Consider the following 16464-nt stretch of genomic DNA (forward strand, 5'->3'; position numbering starts at 1 on the left):
TTGACATATCAAGTATGTGTGCTGTGTTTGGTCCAGATGTATCAGTGTTTGGGATCACAGTGCTCTCTGGATGGAGGTGAACTACAATTCCCATAAACAAGGTGAATTTTCCCCAAAGGCCTCCTGTATTTGTTGCTTTTCCTGGTGGTTCTGTATGCCAAGTTTGGTCCAATTCCACCTTTGGTGGAGTTCAGTGCTCATTTATTGCAGGTGAACTATAAATCTGAGTATCTACAACTCCAAAATGTCCAGGCCAATTCCCTTCATAACCCACCAGTATTCAAATTTGGGCATATCAGGTATGCGTGCCAAGTTTGGTCCAGATCCATCATTGTTTGGGTTCCTAGTGCGTTCTGGATGTAGGTGAACTAGGTTAAAGTAAAGGTTTTCCCCTGACATGAAGTCCAGTTGTGTCTGACTCTGGGGTTGGTGCTCATCTCAGTTTCTAAGCCGAAGAGCTGGCGTTGTCCGTAGACACCTCCAAGGTCATGTGGCTGGCATGACTGCATGGAGTGCCATTACCTTCCCGCTGGAGCGATACCTATTGATCTACTCACATTTCCATGCTTTCGAACTGCTAGGTTGGCAGAAGCTGGAGCTGACAGCAGAAGCTTACACCACTCCCCGGATTCAAACCTGTGACCTTTCGGTCAACAAGCTCAGCAGCTCAGCGCTTTAACCCACTGTGCCACCAGGGGCTCCAGTGAACTACAACTCCTATAAACACCTCCAAAGGGGTTGGTCATGAGGGTTCTGTGTGCCAAGTTAGTTCCAGGTCCATTGTTGGTGGAGTTCAAAGTGCTCTTAGATTGCAGGTGAACTATACATCCCAGTACCTACAACTATTATAAATCATGGTGAATTCCCTTAAACCTCTCTAGTATGTTCAGTTGATGATCAATTCCTCTGTTTGCTGTGAGATAGTGAAAATAATAGGAAAGGGTTAACGTAGAGGCACCTCTGTGTTGTGCCATGGCAGTTAAAGTGGTGCCAAACTATATTAATTCTACATCGGGTGCGCCCAATGTTTCCTCAAAAATCCCTTTTTGGCCCCTTCCAGCTATATAAAATCCTCATTGATCTGGATTATATGACAGTGTGGACTCAGATAATCCAGTTCAAAGCAGATATTGTAGATTACTTGCCTTGGTGTTCTGGGTTATATGCAGGGGCGGCTCAACCATTACGCAAAGTAAGCGTTCGCAGTACAGTTGATTTTGTCCAGGGGCGCACTTGAGGCGCTGTTGGTGAAAATAGACCTTGACATATGCGAGTTGTAGTTACTGGGATGTATAGTTCACCTACAATCAAAGAGCATTCTGAACTCCACCAGTGATGGAATTGAACCAAATGTGGCACACAGAACTCCCACGACAAACAGAAAATATTGGGGGGGGGGGGGGGACGCCAAAATACTGTTTGCTTACCGTTGAAAATTACCTAGGGCCGCCTCTGTATATAAACCTCACTTGCCCAGTTTCCAACAGACCTCACAACCTCTGAGGATGCCTACCATAGTTGTGGGCAAAATGTCAGGAGAGAATGCTTCTGGAACATAGCCATACAGCCTGGAAAACTCACAGCCACCCATAAAGGAATTACTTATGAGTCATCCATTTCCTGCTTCTTGGCTATCTTATCTTATTCACTCCCAAATATCACTTTATGACCCCCACAAGGAACGGGTTCAAATTACTTATTTACTTGTTATCTTCAGGAACTTTGTTGCATTGTCAATACAAACCGATTAGTGTTCAAACTGTTGTTGGGAACGGATTTGGATGGCCTTGTATGTTTTCAATGCCTTCCTTTGAGGAAGCGGGTTCAGATTCTAAGCCTTTGTCATTTCAAGGTCTCCTTCCAAATTTACTATTTTGCCGTACAGCTTTCAGTCGACATTTTGGATTGCCAGCCTCTCTGAATTATTCTATTCTTCCTTAGTAACCTAAGCCATCTTGACTGCGCCCTTGAAATAGAACAAGGCGGAATATAAATGTATTGATTGTCATAGCCTCAGCTCCAATAATAATAATAATAATAATAATAATAATCATCTATATAAATAAAAATGTAATGTTCAATGTATTGTCGAAGGCTTTCATGGCTGGAATCACTAGGTTCTTGTGGGTTTTTTCGGGCTATAGGGCCATGTCCTAGAGGCATTTTCTCCTGACGTTTCGCCTGCATCTATGGCAAGCATCCTCAGAGGTAGTGAGGATGCTTGCCATAGATGCAGGCGAAACGTCAGGAGAAAATGCCTCTAGAACATGGCCCTATAGCCCGAAAAAAACCCACAAGAACCTAATGTAATGTTCATTTGTGGGATTAGCCGAACTCAAAAACCACTGGACGAACTGACACGAAATTTGGACACTATACCCCTAACAGACCAACGAGTGACCATCACTCATAACCCCCCCCCCCAAAAAAAAAACAGCGAAAAGGACTTAAAAATCTCCAAAAGCTTAATGACGAAAAGCTAAATGATGATGTATCAAAAAGGGAAGGAAGAGGGAGTGAGAGAAGGGGAGAAATAAAGGAAGGAAGGAAGGAAGGAAGGAAGGAAGGAAGGAAGGAAGGAAGGAAGGAAGGAAGGAAGGAAGGAAGGAAGGGAAAGAGGGAGGGAGATAAAGAAGGAAAGAGAGAAGGAAGGAAAGAGGTAGAGAAGGAAAAAAGGAGAAAAAGAGGAAGGAAAGGAAAAAAGGGGGAAGGAAGGAAAGAGGTAGAGAAGGAAGGAAGGAGAAAAGGAAAGAAAAAAGGGAAGGAAGGGAAGAGGGAGCAAAGGAAGGAGGGAAAGAGGGAAGGGAGGAAAGAGAGGATGGAAGCAAAAAACAAAGGAAGGAAGAAAGAAATGAGAGAAAACAAAGATAAAGAAAAAGGAGGGAGGAAGGAAAGGTAGAGAAGGAAGGAGAGAAGGAAAGAAAAAGGGAAGGAAAGAGGGAGCGAAGGAAGGAGAGAAAGAGGGAGGGAAGGAAAGAGAGGATGGAAGCAAAAAACAAAGGAAGGAAGGCAGAAATAAGAGAAAAAAGAGATAAAGAAAGGAAAGATAAAAAAGGAAGGAGAGAAGGAAAGAAAAAAAGGAAGAGGGAGCAAAGAAAGGAGGGGAAGAAGAAAAGGAAGAGGGAGGGATGGTTGGCCACAGCAACACGTGGCGGGTACAGCTACTCGATATAAATAAAAATGTAATGTTCGTTTGTGGGATTCACAGAACTCAAAAACCACTGGACGAATTGACACCAAATTTGGACACAAGACACCTAACAACCCAATGTTTGTCCTTCACTCAAAAAAAATGATTTTGTCATTTGGGAGTTGTAGTTGCTGGGATGTATAGTTCACCTACAATCAAAGAACTTTCTGAACCCCACCGATGATAGAATTGAACTAAACTTGGCACAAGCTCTCCCATGACCAACAGAAAATACTGGGTTTGGTGGCCAGTGTCCTTTGGTTTTGGAGTTGTAGTTCACCTACATCCAAAGATGACTGTGGACTCAAACAATGATGGATCTGGACCAAACTCTACAAGAATACTCAATATGCCCAAATGTGAACACTGCTGGAGTTTGGGGAAAATAGAATCTTGACATCTGGGAGTAGTAGTTGCTGGGATTTATAGTTCACCTACAGTCAAAGAGCATTCTGAACCCCACCAACGATAGAATTGGGCCAAACATCCCACACAGAACCACCATGTGGGGCTAGTAATAATAATAATAATAATAATAATAATAATAATAATAGGCACACTGGGTACAGTGCCTAAAGACCTTGGCCTGCACTTAAAAACAATCGACGCTAACAAAATTACCATCTGCCAACTGTAAAAAGGCCCCCCTACTCGGAGCTGCACGCATTATTCACTGATACATCACACAGTTCTAGATGCTTGGGAAGTATCCGACGAGTGATCAAATGATGCTCATCTCCATTTCTAAGCCGAAGAGCCGGCATTGTCCATAGACACCTCCAAGGTCATGTGGCCAGCATGGAGCGCCATTACCTTCCCGCCGGAGCGGTACCTATTGATCCACTCAAATTTGCATGTTTTCAAACTGCTAGGTTGGCAGAAGCTGGGGTTCACAGCAGAAGCTCATGCCATTCCCCAGAATCGAACCTGTGACCTTTCGATCAACAAGCTCTATGTTTTTACCTGTATGTAATGATTGTATTTTGATGAAATGATGAAATGGTGCTCATCTCCATTTCTAAGACGAAGAGCCAGAGTTGTCCGTAGACACCTCCAAGATCATTTGGCCAGCATGACTGCATGGAGCGCCGTTACCTTCCCGCCGGAGCGGTACCTATTGATCTACTCACATTTGCATGTTTTCGAACTGCTAGGTTGGCAGAATCATAGAATCAAAGAGTTGGAAGAGACCTCATGGGCCATCCAGTCCAACCCCATTCTGCCAAGAAGCAGGAATATTGCATTCAAATCACCCCTGACAGATGGCTATCCAGCCTTTGTTTAAAAGCTTCCAAAGAAGGAGCCTCCACCACACTCTGGGGCAGAGAGTTCCACTGCTGAACGGCTCTCACAGTCAGGAAGTTCTTCCTCATGTTCAGATGGAATCTGCTTTCTTGTAGTTTGAAGCCATTGTTCCTTGTCCTAACCTCCATGGAAGCAGTAAACAAGCTTGCTCCCTCCTCCTCCCTGTGGCTTCCTCTCACATATTTATACATGGCTATCATATCTCCTCTCATCCTTCTTTTCTTCAGGTGAAACATGCCCAGAAGCTGGGGCTGATAGCGGAAGCTCACCCAGCTCCCCAGATTTGAATCTGTGACCTTTCGGTCAGCAAGTTCAGCAGCTCAGCAGTTTAATCCACTGCACCACTGATGGTTCCAAATGGATTAAACATGAGCAAAATCATGCAAGTCTGAAACCTCGCAGGGACCATTTTCTCAACTTGGTTCAATGAATGATGCTCATGTGCCCTTGATCTGCAACATGCTCCATGCCAGTGCCGAGAGTCTTAAAGTGTGGCAAAAGTAGGGCCCGCCATGTTGAAAGGTTTAAATTCTCTGATCCATATATTCATGCACAGACAGAATACTCTGTTAACATGGTATTTTCCAAATGCTTTGGACTCCAGTACCCACCAACACTGGCCACCATGGCAGGAATCATGAATGATAGGCTTTGTAATCCAAAAAACAACTAGAAGGCATCACTTTGGAGCAAAGCAAGGCACATACTATCCAGTTCCAAGTCACACAAAACTGTACAGCTTAGAAAAAACTTCCTATCATGGGCTCTTTGTCACCACTCTCTCTGCAATATTGCTAATATTTTCTCAAAACTCACACAACATTGGTCTTCTATCTTCTATGCACATAATAATAATAAAAGTAAAAATATGTATGTGTGTATGTGGCTGGGATGTCCAAATTTGAATACTGGTGGGTTTTGATGGGAATTGGCCTGGACATTTTGGAGTTGTAGGTACTGGGATTTATGGTTCACCTGCAATCAATGAGCACTCTGAACTCCACCAAAGATGGAACTGAACCAAACTTGGCACACAAAGCCCCCATGACCAGCAAAAAATACTGGAGGTCTTTGGTGAAAATTCACCTTTATTTGAGGGAGTTGTAGTTCACCTACATCCAGAGAGAACTGTGAACCCAAACACCAATGGATCTGGACCAAACTTGGCACACATACCTGATATGCCGAAATTTGATTTCTGGAGGGGTTTGGGGGAGGGGGGATTGACCTTCCTTTCTGGGAGTTGTAGTTCACCTACATCCAAAGAGAACTGTGAACCCAAACACCAATGGATCTGGACCAAACTTGGAACATATACCTGATATGCTGAAATTTGTTTACTGGAGGGGTTTGGGGGGAATTGACCTTCCTTTCTGGGAGTTGTAGTTCACCCACAACCAGAGAAACGGTGATCTCCACCGATGATGTGACCAAATTTGGCACACAGAACCCCACTCAACCTACTGGAGGGGTTTAAGGGGACTAACTCGTTAAAAAAATGACTTTTTTCAAATAACCCAGGCAACGCCAGGTACCCAAGTTAGTATATATACAAATTTGAGGTATATATCAAAATGTGTATCCTGATTTTTCCCCCTGGAAGTGGGAAGGCAACACCATGACACAGAGAACTAAACCAATAAATGACTTAACAAGCCAAGGTTTCGATTACAGTAGAGCAGCGTTTCTCAACCTGGGGGTCGGGACCTCTTGGGGGGTCGTGAGGGGGTGTCAGAGGGGTCGCCAAAGACCATCAGAAAACAATATTTTTATTGGTCATGGGGGTTCTGTGTGGGACCTTTGGCCCAATTCTGTCCTTGGTGGGGTTCAGAATGCTCTTTAATTGTAGGTGAACTATAAATCCCAGCAACTACAACTCCCAAGTGACAAAATCAATCCCCCCCCCCCCCCCCAAACCCCATCAGTATTCAAATTTGGGTGTATTGGGTATTTGTGCCAAATTTGGTTCCAGTGAATGAAAATACATCCTACATATGAAATATTTACATTATGATTCATAACAGTAGCAAAATTACAGTTATGAAGTAGGAACGAAAATAATTTTATGGTGGGGGGGGGGGTCACCCAGAGGCAGCCCTAGGAAATTTTCAACGGTAAGCAAACAGCATTTTGCCCCCCCCCCCCAAACAATCACTGATATATATTTTCTGTTCGTCGTGGGAGTTCTGTGTGCCATATTTGGTTCAATTCCATCATTGGTGGAGTTCAGAATGCTCTTTGATTGTAGGTGAACTATACATCCCAGTAACAACTCGCATATGTCAAGGTCTATTTTCCCCCAAGTGCGTCTCAAGAGCGCCCCTGGGCAAAATCAGCTATACTGCAAATGCTTACTTTGCGTATGGGTTGAGCCGCCCTTGGGGTCACCACAACTGTATTAAGGGGTCACGCATTGGGAAGGTTGAGAAACGCTGCAATAGAGTCTCGCTTTTCCAACCTTCGCTCATCCAATGTTCTGTATTATTCAACGCAGTCTGCCTCCCACCCGGATGAACGGCTGTTTCAATACATTGTGATGTTTTGGTGCTAAATTCGTAAATACAGTAATTACACATATCGTTACCATATATTGAACTTGTAAAACATGATGTTTGGGTGCGTAATTTGCAAAATCATAACGTAATTTGACGTTTAATAGGCTTTTCCTTAATCCCTCCTTATTATCCAACTGTGCCAACTGCGACCATACCTCATGAAGGCGGATCTGGCCAGGGTGCTCCATGCCTTAGTCACCTCTAGACTGGACTACTGTAATGCACTCTACGTGGGGCTGCCCTTGAAGACGGCCCGGAAATTTCAGATGGTCCAACGGGCGGCAGCCAGGTTGTTACAGGGAGCAGTCAACCCTCCTGTTGAAGGAGCTCCACCGACTGCCATTTATTTTCTGGTCCCAATTCAAGGTGCAGGTTCTCACCTACAAAGCCCTGAACGGTTTGGGACCCACCTACCTGCGTGACCGCATCTCTGTATACGAACCCACATGATCTCTTCGATCTTCTGGAGAGGCCCTGCTCACGCTCCCTCCTGCGATTGGTGGGGACGAGAGCGAGGGCCTTTTCGGTGGTGGCCCCTCGACTCTGGAACTCACTCCCTAAGGACATCAGCATGCCCCAACCTTGGCAATCTTTAAGAGGAGCTTGAAGACGTGGTTGTTCCGGTGTGCCTTCCGAGAATAGTGATCCCATAGCACTTTGTCCTCTAAAGCACTTCATATTGTTTTAGGTCTGCTTGTATGTTCCCATAAACCACGCTATCACTTCCCTCGCCCTTGTCCAGCATTACTTTAATTTTAATGACATTTGGCCTACCCATCGTTTTGAAGTGTGTTGTCCTATTTGATCATGTTTGTGTTATTGTTTCACTGTTTTGTTGTTTTTAAACTGCTTGCATTGTTGTTGTCATTGCTTGTATTGTTGTATTTTGGGCTCGGCCTCATGTAAGCCGCACCGAGTCCCTTGGGGAGATGGTAGAGGGGTATAAACAAAGTATTATTATTATTATCCAAGATTTTAGCTTATCCAATGTTCCACCAGCCCGTTTATGTTGGATAAGTGAGACTCTATTTTCTTTCGCTCAGACCTAAACACACAGTGAACATGCATATAAACAAGGAGATGGAACGGTTTCATAAACCCTGGCCACGAAATGCTTTTCTGACAGCTGGGATGGCAGATTTGGCCAGCTGCAGCTCCGACGCTATTGCGGGACCTTTGAGGCCCCCAAAAGTGCTGGGAGAACAAGACCACAAGTGCAGAAAATCCAAACACAGCACTAAGGCGAAAATCCGGACCAATAAGTGACCTGGTAGCAAAATTTCAGCATCACAAAGACCAACTATCCAGCTCTTGCCCGCCTAGCAAGAACTAACAAGGGAGCCATTGTGCACAGTACATAAAATAGGAAGCAAAATGTATGGAATGAGTTGGACAGTTGATTCCCCCCTTTCTATAGTGCCTCTAAATCATTGGTTCTCAACCTTCCTGATGCCGTGACCCCTAAATACAGTTCCTCATGTTGTGGTGACCCACAACCATAAAATTATTTTCATTGCTACTTCATAAGTGTAATTTTGCCACTGTTATGAATCATCATGTAAATATCTGATATCATAGAATCATAGAATCAAAGAGTTGGAAGAGACCTCATGGGCCATCCAGTCCAACCCCATTCTGCCAAGAAGCAGGAATATTGCATTCAAAACACCCCTGACAGATGGCCATCCAGTCTCTGTTTAAAAGCTTCCAAAGAAGGAGCCTCCACCACACTCCGGGGCAGAGAGTTCCACTGCTGAACGGCTCACACAGTCAGGAAGTTCTTCCTCATATTCAGATGGAATCTCCTCTCTTGTAGTTTGAAGCCATTGTTCCGCGTCCTAGTCTCCAGGGAAGCAGAAAACAAGCTTGCTCCCTCCTCCCTAGGACTTCCTCTCACATATTTATACATGGCTATCATATCTCCTCTCAGCCTTCCCTTCTTCAGGCTAAACATGCTCAGCTCCTTTAGCCGCTCCTCATAGGGCTTGTTCTCCAGACCCTTGATCATTTTAGCCGCCCTCCTCTGGACATATTCCAGCTTGTCAATAACTCTCTTAAATTGTGGTGCCCAGAATTGAACACAATATTCCAGGTGTGGTCTAACCAAAGCAGAATAAAGCTTGGGGAGCATGACCTCCCTAGATCTGGACACTATGCTCCTATTGATGCAGGCCACAATCCCATTGGCTTTTTTTGCCACCACATCACATTGTTGGCTCATGTTTAACTTGTTGTCCACAAGGACCCCAAATGGATGCTTGCCATAGATGCAGGCGAAACGTCCGGAGAGAATGCTTCTAGAACATGGCCATATTGTCCAAAAAAACCTACACGAACCCAGTGATTTCAGCCATGAAAGCCTTCGACAATACATTTATTATTGTTATTGTTGACTTTCTTCAGGTTGTGGCAAGGGATGCGCATTGCGCAGCAGTTGATGTCAGAGCTGGAAAGAACTATTTGGACGTAAACAACAGCATGATCTTTCCATGAAGAGAAGACTCCATGGGAGTGACCCTATCAGGGCACCCAGCTGCACAAACAAGCTGATCTGGCTTCCTTGATTTCATTCTTGACTTTCTTTTCTTTTTGCAAAACTTTCTTCTTTCATCAGAGAGAAGCACCCTCCTTTTGGCATTCCGGCGCACCCACATACCCATACTTTTCAACCCCATAACCACATCCAAACAGATTCCCCTTTCAAAAGATGGCAGTGCTGAAATACTCACCCCTTTCCCCATGTTTGCTGGAACTGGAGATGGAGGGGCAGGAGGAAAGGGGAAGGGGTGCAAAAGAAGAAAGGATGAGAATGAGGTGCAAGAAAAAGACTAAAAGGGGGCTACGAGAAACAGATGGGCAAAGCGGGCATGGGGAAAGCTGGTTCTTTAAATAGCCGGTGGGTTCCCTCTCCGCTCCTTCTCTGGACAGAAGCACTTGTTGAAACTGGATCTTGAGTTGAGAGAGAGAGACTCCTCCCTCCCACCCCCAGCCCTGGCACCCTCCCCTTTTTCTCATGCTTGCCCAACCTCTCCCCTTACCCAACCCTTGCTAGAGCAAAGCCCACTCTTTCCCTCCTTCGCCCTAAAAGATGGATCTCTCTCTCTCTCTATGGCCCATATTGGTAGGCAATAACACACTATCATGCCCTTGCCCATTTTGGGTTAGAGAAGGGCTGGGAAAATATAGCTTCTGGGGACCTCCAAAAGTATAGAAGACTTTTTTTTTTTTTGCTCCAAAATGTACCCAGGGGAAATGTTACAAAAAATATAAACATAAAAGCTTGGAAATGCGGAAAGACAGAGGGATCATATTTCCACATGTGGTGGTTGTGTATAAAGTCTAAAACATACCGGGGGGAAATCCATGAGACATTGCAGGAAATCTATATAAATAAAAATGTAATGTTTGGGTTGTTGTAGGTTTTTCGGGCTATATGGCCATGTTCTAGAGGCATTCTCTCCTGATGTTTCGCCTGCATCTATGGCAAGCATCCTCAGAGGTAGTGAGGTCTGTTGGAAGTAGGAAAAGGGGTGGGACAAAGGACTCTTGTCTGCTGGAGCTAGGTGTGAATGTTTCAACTGACCACTTTGATTAGCATTTGATTGCCTGGCAGTGCCTGGAGCTATCTTTTGTTGAGAGGTGCAGAGGCGGCCCTAGGTAATTTTCGATGGTAAGCAAACAGTATTTTGCCCCCCCCCCCCCCAATCACTGATACATATTTTCTGTTCGTCGTGGGAGTTCTGTGTGCCATATTTGGTTCAATTCCATCATTGGTGGAGTTCAGAATGCTCTTTGGTTGTAGGTGAACTACACATCCCAGTAGCTACAACTCGCATATGTCAAGGTCTATTTTTCCCCAAGAGCGCCTCAAGAGCGCCCCTGGGCAAAATCAACTATACTGCAAATGCTTACTTTGCGTAATGGATTGAGCCGCCCCTGGAGAGGTGATTAGATGTCCTTGTTTGTTTCCTCTCTGTTGTTGTGCTGTTCTAATTTTAGAGTTCTTTAATACTGGTAGCCAGATTTTGTTCCTTTTCATGGTTTCCTCCTTTCTGTTGAAATTGTCCACATGCTTGTGGATTTCAATGGCTTCTCTGTGTCGTCTGACATGGTGGTTGTTGGAGTGATCCAGCATTTCTGTGTTCTGCAATAATATGCTGTGTCCAGGTTGGTTCATCAGGTGCTCTGCTATGGCTGACTTCTCTGGTTGACGTAGTCTGCAGGGCATCTAATCACCTTTCAACAAAAGAGGTGTTTCCGGTCTAAGGGCCACCATCGAGGCTTTGGCTTGTAGAGCATGGGATTCTGACTGTGGCACCCTCAGGAAACTGCCTTGGCCAAGAAATGGAGAGCAGTACTGGATCTGTAGATTGCCAAGCCGACTATGAGCCAGAAGTAGCCAAATTATCTAAAGAAACAACAGGCAAGCAATTTAACGACATAATGGAAGACTGGAACCTGAACTCCAGGAGATGCCCCCTACTTGGAAGAAACGAGCTATGCTCCAACAGCTCCAAATTAACCTCAGTGCTTAGTCTCACTCCCTCAGATCCAAAATTCCAGGTAATAGATGAGTTCCTGGAGAGCCATTCAGACACTGCCCCTCCTCCCTGCAACCAATGGACATACAACAACAATGATTGATGGGCCATTGGCCCTATGATTGCAAACCAAGTGAAGCCACCTTATTGCAAAATGCATGGAACTTTGGAATACATGCAAACACTCAATAGAAAGGAAAAGAAGTTGGAGCTCCTGGTACAGCCGTACCAGCACAATGTGTAACCAGTTACTACACAACTGATACCAATAGCAGTTGCACAAAAAAAGAACAGAAAGTTGGAGCTTTTGGTACAGCCGTACCAGCACAAGGCATAACAACTGGGTGGAATACTCATTATCGTTTTATTCCCATAGGTCTATAGAACATCTATGGGCATGCTCTTTTCTTAAGAAACTACTTTTTGAATGTTAAAACTCATGCAGGAAAATTGCCAATGGAACCATTGATTTACAATTGGGCAAATAGGTAGAGACTGCCGTCATTCTCCTTTTTTAAAACATCTCTTTTAAAGGGAAGACCCAAGGTTGGAAGAAAGCTTTTCTACACATTTGTTGACAAGGCAAACAAACACTCAGCCCAGTTCTTCTGATGCAAAGGGGAGTTAATGAGTGTTTGAGACACGGATCTGTGTCTTAACCAGGGTCTGGATGTCAAGGATCCTTTTATCGGACTGATAAGGAGAAAGAGCTTCGGAAAATGAGGCGGCAGGAACTTTCCAAAGCTGGTATCTCCTTCTTTAGAAGCAAATCCTTGGAGGAAACACCTTATCAATGGCACAGAAGAGAGCAAAATAGTTTCCATACTTCTAGCAATGCAGTAACTTACAATTGTGCAATTGGTCGTGGAGTTTAAGCTTCCAAAAACAGGCAAGAATGACCCTGGGAAGCAAACCCAACACACAGAAGATGAAGCCTATTCAGAAAAAGAAGAAAAAAATCTACTAAAGTGTTTATGGAACAACTAAAATGCCCCAAACGCTCCATGCAAGTGGAAATGGATTTTCTTTGCAAGGGTTAAAAGAGGAAAGGGACGGAAAACCAAGTCCTCCTCCTTCCCAGGACTTTTAATGAAAGTCCTTCTCCCCTGCTGATCCACTGGGAATTAGTGCTAGGTTTTGGAGAGCTGGGTTATTTCTTTCCAAATCTCTTTTTAATGTGAGTTCTTTTTTTTAAAAAAAACATACCCGAACTTTCTGTTTCTTTGCCGCGTATGCGTGTGAGGGATCTGTTCGAAGCATTACGATTCCATCTTTGGTCAGAAGCTTTTAAAATAAGACCTAGGCCCCTTCTACACTGCCACATAATCTAGGTTATCAGAACAGATAATCCACATTTTCTGCTTTGAACTGGAGTATATGAGTCTACACTGCCATATAATCAAAGCATATAATTTGGATTTTATATGGCAGTGTGGGAGGGGCTCTAGCATGCCTGGCTTCTTCCCTTCCTTCCTCTCTTCTCTCCTTCCTTCCTTCCTCTCTCCCTTCTTCTTTCTTAACTTCCTTTTTTTTCCTTCATCTCTTCTTCCTTCCTTCCTTCCTCCCTTCCTCCTTTCCTTCCTTCCTTCTGGCCTTCCTTCTTTCCTTCCTTGCTTCTTTCCTTTGTTTCCTTCCTTCCTCTTCTCTCCTTCCTTCCTTCCTTCCTTCCTTCCTTCCTTCTTGACTTCCTTCTTTCTTTCTTTCTTTTCTTCCTTCCTTCTTACCTTTTTAATTTTCTTCCTTCCTCCTTTCCTTCCTTCCTTCTTTGCTTCTTTCCTTTGTTTCCTTCCTTCCCCCTTCTCTCCTTCCTTCTTTCCTTCCTTTCTCCCTTCTTTCTTTCTTTTCCTTTACTTCCTTCTTCCTTTCCTTCATCTCTCTCTTCTTCTTCATTCATTCTTGCCTTTCTTTCTTTCTTTCTTTTCTTCCTTCCTTCTTCCCTTTTTATTTCCTTCCTTCCCCCCTTCCCCCTTCTCTCCATTCCTTCCTTCTTTCTCTCTCACTCTCTCTTTCTCTCTCCCATCAGTTACTCACGCCAATATCTCTTCTTTCCTCCAAGATACTGAATCCTGGAGAGTTTCTTTAAAAGTCGGGCTAAAACCAGGAGCGGATAGAATGGCCCCAGTATGTGGCTCACAAGAAACAAAAGTGGAGCCTTCCTTCCACGAGGTATATTTTGCTACAACCCCCAATGCCTTTGAAAAGGGGGGTGCCTTTGCCACCTTCCTGGAAATTAGTTTTGTGAGTCCAGCCATTAATGCCGTTCTTGCTGTGTCTGAAAGCCAGCTTGCTCCACACCCTCTTTTACTTATCTGTTGAGAAGCAGGCCACCATAGCTTGTTTGATAGCGCTATGTAACACAATTTTTGCTCCTGGGTTATAAGTGTCATTTCCTAATGGGTTCTATCATAACCATATGGAAAAAATTTACTAAATTGCAAATATCTTGTTTTTTGCTGGACATCCTGGAGCACATTTTGCAAGAATTTTTCAATGAATATCTCCTGGAGTCTCAACAGAGTTTGTGACAGCCAAAAACTGAAGTTTTCTGGAGTAGAACAACTACTTTCAAAGTAAGGAAAGCACAATTAAAACAGGAAATAACACTTTAAAACCAGGAACAGAACATTTTTCAAGTTTTGTTACATAGTGTATTTAAGGGACTGGGGAGGCCCCTGGGATCTTTTGCATGGCCACAGCATGAGGTGATGGCAGCTACCCAGGAGAGGTTTAAAGTGGGATAGAGAGATTAGGGGAATCTGAGGAAGAGGGGGGAGGAGGAAGACAAGAAGAGGACAAAGAATGAAGGAGGAAAGAAGAGGAGGAGGAAGAGTAAGGTGGAAGAAGAGAAGAATAAGAGAAGGATTGGGAAGAGAAGAGGAAGACAGAAGAGGAGGATGGCGAGGAGGAAGAAGGAGGAAGACAAGAAGAGGATAGGAAGAAAGAGAAACAAGTGAAGGAGGAAGGAAGAGGAGGAGGAAGAGTAAGACAGAAGAATAAGAGAAGGAATGGGAAGAGAAGAGGAAAATGGAAGAGGAGGAGGGAGGAGGAGGAAGGAGGAAGACAAGAAGAGAATAGGAAGAGAAGGACAAAGAGAAATAAGTGAAGGAGGAAGGAAGAGGAGGAGGAAGAGTAAAACAGAAGAAGAGAAGGATAAGAGAATTAATGGGAAGAGAAGAGGAAGACGGAAGAGGAGGATGAGAAGAAGGAAAGAGAAGGAATGGGAATAAAAGAACAAAGAGAAACAAGTGAAGGATGAAGGAAGAGGAGGAGGAAGAGTAAGAGAGAAGAATAAGAGAAGGGATGGAAGAGGAGGATGAGGAGGAAGAAGGAGGAAGACAAGAAGAGGATAGGAAGAAAAGAACAAAGAGAAACAAGTGAAGGAGGAAGAGAAGGAGAAGGGATGGGAAGAGAAGAGGAAGACGGAAAAGGAGGATGAAGAAGGAGGAAGACAAGAAGAGGATAGGAAGAAAAGGACAAAGAGAAACAAGTGAAGGAGGAAAGAAGAGGAAGACGGAAGTAGAGAAGAATAGGAGAAGGAATGGGAAGAGAAGAGGAAGACAGGAGGAGGAGGAGGAAGAAGGAGGAAGACAAGAAGAGGATAGGAGGAAAATAAGAAAGAGAAACAAGTGAAGAAGGAAGGAAGAGGAGGAGGAAGAGTAAGATAGAAAAAGAGAAGGAATGGGAAGAGAAGAGGAAGACGGAAGAGGATGAGGAGGAAGAAGTAGGACGACAAGAAGAGGATAGGAAGAAAAGAACAAGAGAAACAAGTGAAGGAGGAAGGAAGAGGAGGAGGAAGAGTAAGACAGAAGAAGAATAGGAGAAGGAATGGGGAGAGAAGAGGATGAAGAGGATGGGGAGGAGGAAGGAAGAAGACAAGAAGAGGATAGGAAGAGAGGGACAAAGAGAAACAAGTGAAGGAAGGAAGAGGAGGAGGAGGAGGAGGAGGAAGAGTATGATGGAAGAAAAGAACAGGAGAAGGAACGGGAAGAAAAGAGGAAAATGGAAAGATGAGGAAGATGGAAGAGAAGAATAGGAGGGAGGGAGGGAGGGAGGGAGGGAGGGAGGAAGGAAGGAAGGAAGGAAGGAAGGAAGGAAGGAAGGAAGGAAGGAAGGAAGAAGACAAGAAAGGAGGAAGGGAAAGAAGTCTCCTCCTCTGGAGGTTTTTAAGCAGAGGCTGGATGGCAGTCTGTTAGGGGCGCTTTGATTGTGTATTTCTGCACAGCAGAAGAGGGATAGACTAGATGGCCCTTGGGTTGATGTGTGGGAGAAAAGCAGTAAGAGGAGGAAAAACTGGGTTTTTTAAAAAAGCAGCTGAATTAACTGAATGCAAGCTACCACCCCCCACCCCCACTTTGAATCAAGGGAAATAATCCAAGAACAAAAGCAGAGGTGAAACTGGGCTGTTTTAGTATCACCTGGTAGAGTGGCATTTCTCAACTTGGGGGTCGGGACCCCTGGGAAGGTTGCAAGGGAAGACCATCAGAAAATACAGTATTTTCTGTTGGTCATGGAGTTCTGTGTGGAAAGCTTGGCCCAATTCTATTGTTGGTGAGGTTCAAAATATTCTTTGATGGTAGCTGAACTATAAATCCCAACAACGACAACGCCCAAGTGTCAAGGTCTATTTTCTCCAAACTCCACCAGTGTTCACATTTGGGCATATTGAGTATCATGCCAAGTTTGGTCCAGATCCATCATTGTTTGAGTCCACAGTGCTCCCTGGATGTCGGCGAACTACAACTCCAAAACTTAAGGTCAATGCCCACCAAACCCTTCCAGTATTTTCTGTTGGTCATGGGAGCCAAAACTAACAAAATGAAGTTCAACCGTGACAAATGCAAGATACTCCACTTAGGCAGAAAAAACGAAATGC

The 16464-nt window shown here is 44.4% G+C and overlaps 1 protein-coding gene across 1 annotated transcript in view; it reads right to left on the reverse strand.

Moving 5' to 3' along the window:
* Positions 1 to 10008, reverse strand: part of LOC132764234 (sodium/potassium-transporting ATPase subunit alpha-2) — a 61220-nt gene extending 51212 nt beyond the window's left edge. The window contains exon 1 of the mRNA XM_060758134.2: positions 9780 to 10008. Coding sequence (XP_060614117.1) covers positions 9780 to 9791 — 12 coding nt within the window. The 5' untranslated portion in view covers positions 9792 to 10008. The remainder of the gene's footprint in view (positions 1 to 9779) is intronic.
* Between the last annotated feature and the right edge of the window lie 6456 nt (positions 10009 to 16464).

This window comes from Anolis sagrei, chromosome 12 (genome assembly GCF_037176765.1).
Source record: "Anolis sagrei isolate rAnoSag1 chromosome 12, rAnoSag1.mat, whole genome shotgun sequence".
NCBI lineage: Eukaryota > Metazoa > Chordata > Lepidosauria > Squamata > Dactyloidae > Anolis > Anolis sagrei.